The 2,569-nt window shown below is 53.5% G+C and overlaps 1 protein-coding gene across 1 annotated transcript; it reads right to left on the bottom strand.

Moving 5' to 3' along the window:
• Positions 1 to 1,391: 1,391 nt before the first annotated feature.
• Positions 1,392 to 2,364, bottom strand: LOC136529945 (ethylene-responsive transcription factor ERF003-like). The gene is made up of 2 exons (XM_066522993.1): positions 2,194 to 2,364; positions 1,392 to 2,072 (listed from the first exon to the last, which is right to left on the bottom strand). The coding sequence occupies exons 1-2, from the start codon at positions 2,274 to 2,276 to the stop codon at positions 1,628 to 1,630; spliced, it is 528 nt and encodes a 175-aa protein (XP_066379090.1). The 5' UTR covers positions 2,277 to 2,364; the 3' UTR covers positions 1,392 to 1,627.
• Between the last annotated feature and the right edge of the window lie 205 nt (positions 2,365 to 2,569).

Here is a 2,569-nt window from a genome sequence, read left to right as displayed (position 1 = left end):
AATGTAGTATTTTCGTCTTATTTGATAAATATTGTCCAATCGTGGACCAACTAAGCTCAAAAGATTCATCTTATGATTTCCAACTAAACTGTGCAATTAGTTATTTTTTTTTACCTACATTTAATGCTCCATGCAAGCGGCTAAAAATTGATGTGATGGAGAGAGAGTGAAAAAACTTGGAATTTGGAGGTGATCTAAACAAGGCCTTAACCACATTTTTTATATCTAGTGTAGTAGAACAGAAATGCAGGAGTTGACTATAGGGGCGAAAACCGGTGGATACGGAAGGTTCCTACAGTAGGTTATACTAACGGGTAACATGTACTAACCGTGTACGGAGTAGGTTTACCATCTCTGCCCTGGCTCCTACTACAATAAGCATATCCGTCACTGTCACAGCCGCAAAAGGTCGCAGATTCTTTTGACAAACGCGGGCAAGCGCCCAGCAGGCTGACGACGTCTCTTGCGTCGCAAGTCTCAACTCAAGGCCAGAGACCGAGCCCGAGAGGCCGAGCGGCGAGCGGGGCAGCAGCATGATTGGGCGAGGCGCATGTGGAGGCACATGCCATGATGAGCTGAATCCTCGCCTAGATACTGCCACTCCATCAATCAGCAGCAGATCACGATCACTACTCCCCCCTTCTTCACCCTTACTGTCATCGATAACGCACTATGCGCCTCAGATTGCTGCGAGCCTACGACTTGCATTGCATTACGGCACCGCCCAGCACGCAGCTGAATTTATGCATCACTTTTTTTTTTTTTTTTGATTTCATGCATCACTTGTATTGTAGCATATGCAGAGGATGCATGCAGCGCAACGCAGTGCAGTGAAGAGAGAGTTCATGGATTCGTCAGGATTTGGGTGCCAGAGGAGCCATAAATCACGCGGCTTTTAATTTGTCCTCGACGCCGAGATTCTGTCCACGGATCGATTTTAGAAGCTCCTTTTTCCTTGTTCGCAGTTAAGTTGGCCTGGTATCCAAAGTACAAAGGGCATATATGTATCTCGTAGCAGAAAGCATGCATCGACTCATGAAGCGTCCCATCCAAGACTTCTCAATCAAAACACGTCGCAAAGAGAAGAGACTCCAAGCACCAGCATTTGTGGTCAATGCAGCGTTGTTATATGTTCATCAGTTAAACATTGTTCAGTTTACTCGCCGCTCCTTGTTCAGTTTACTCGCCGCTCGCTGTTCATGAAGGCATGAAGCCCAATACCACTAAGTTCCAACATTGGCAGTAGAAAAAATGGAATCGAATCCAACTCTTTTTTTTTATGCTCTGACGATGCTACCGTATACACATAAGGATGCTCAAGGAGCCGGTTCGCTGGTTGGTTTCTAGGCTGATAAGCCTGACTGATCCTGATTTGTTGTGAGAGAAAAATATCTTTGACCGACTAATAAGCCCAAGCCCTGACTGAAACAAAAACAAAAAGCGACCAGGCTGAAGAACTAAACTCGTCTAACCGAAGTAACCTCGAGTTCCTCCTGACATGGCTAATGATACTACTACCTCACTACACTCCCTAGCTGACTGATGAAACCAAACAGAGAGATGAGACAGAGGCACAGAGCAGAGGAGGCGGGGCAGGGGACAACGCGTCGTGTGCGCAGCACTGCAGCTAGTAGGAGATCTCCATGGAGAAGTTGGAGTCTAGCAGCTCCTCGATCATCTGGTCCACGTACTGCTCCTCAAGAAACCCGCCGCTCCAGTCCCCCGCCGCCGCCGACGGCGAGGGGGCGATTCCCATGGCGGCATTGCCGGAAGGCATCGCCGCGATGCGCGGGAGCACGGCGGGCGCCGAGGCGGTGGCTGCTGCTGCGGCCGAGGCAGCGTTGGCCTTGCCGCGCGCCGCCTGCACGGACGCGAGATTGAAGCGGTGGAGCTTGTCGACGAGCGCGTGGGAGAGGAACGACGACGCGGTCTGCTGCTGCCCGTCGCCGGCGGCGGCGTCCTCGGGAAAATTGGTGCGCACGCGCGGGCCGCACATGATGCGCGCCGCCTCGTCGTAGGCGCGCGCCGCGTCCTCGGCCGTCTCGAAGGTACCCAGCCAGATCCTCGTCTTCCTGCACGCACGCACAGAGAATCCAAGAATCACGCCGCCGCCATGGTCACTCCAAGAACCGATGGAGATAGATAGTCCAGTCCAGCCAAGAAGCACGTGGCTGCAGGGTTACGCTTACGCACAGGAGCGGGTGGCGGATCTCGGAGACCCAGGAGCCCCAGTGGCGTTGCCGCACGCCGCGGTACCGTTGCTGTGGCCGCGCCATTGGAGACGGTGGCGCCCTTGCTCGCTCGGATCGGAGGGGGCAGCCGGCAGCTGCTCTGGCCTCTGCGTGCGTTGTGCGCAACAGGGAGCAGAGGAGTGAGCCAAGCGCCGCTGCGGCGAGCTCTGGTAGCCTTTAAATAGGGAAAAGCTTCCAAGTGGGGCCATAGGGCTTGAAGTGCAGGATGTTTGGCTGACTGTGGGCCCAGCATGAGTTGAGCATCCTTTACTTCTCTCTGTCTCCTGGGTCCCGGCCAGCCGCAAAGCAATGCCCAGCCTAGGGGAAAAGGTGTCCAG

This window comes from Miscanthus floridulus, chromosome 19 (genome assembly GCF_019320115.1).
Source record: "Miscanthus floridulus cultivar M001 chromosome 19, ASM1932011v1, whole genome shotgun sequence".
Classification (NCBI taxonomy): domain Eukaryota; kingdom Viridiplantae; phylum Streptophyta; class Magnoliopsida; order Poales; family Poaceae; genus Miscanthus; species Miscanthus floridulus.
Note: the sequence above shows the minus strand (reverse complement) of the source record. Positions and strands in the feature narration are given on the sequence as shown.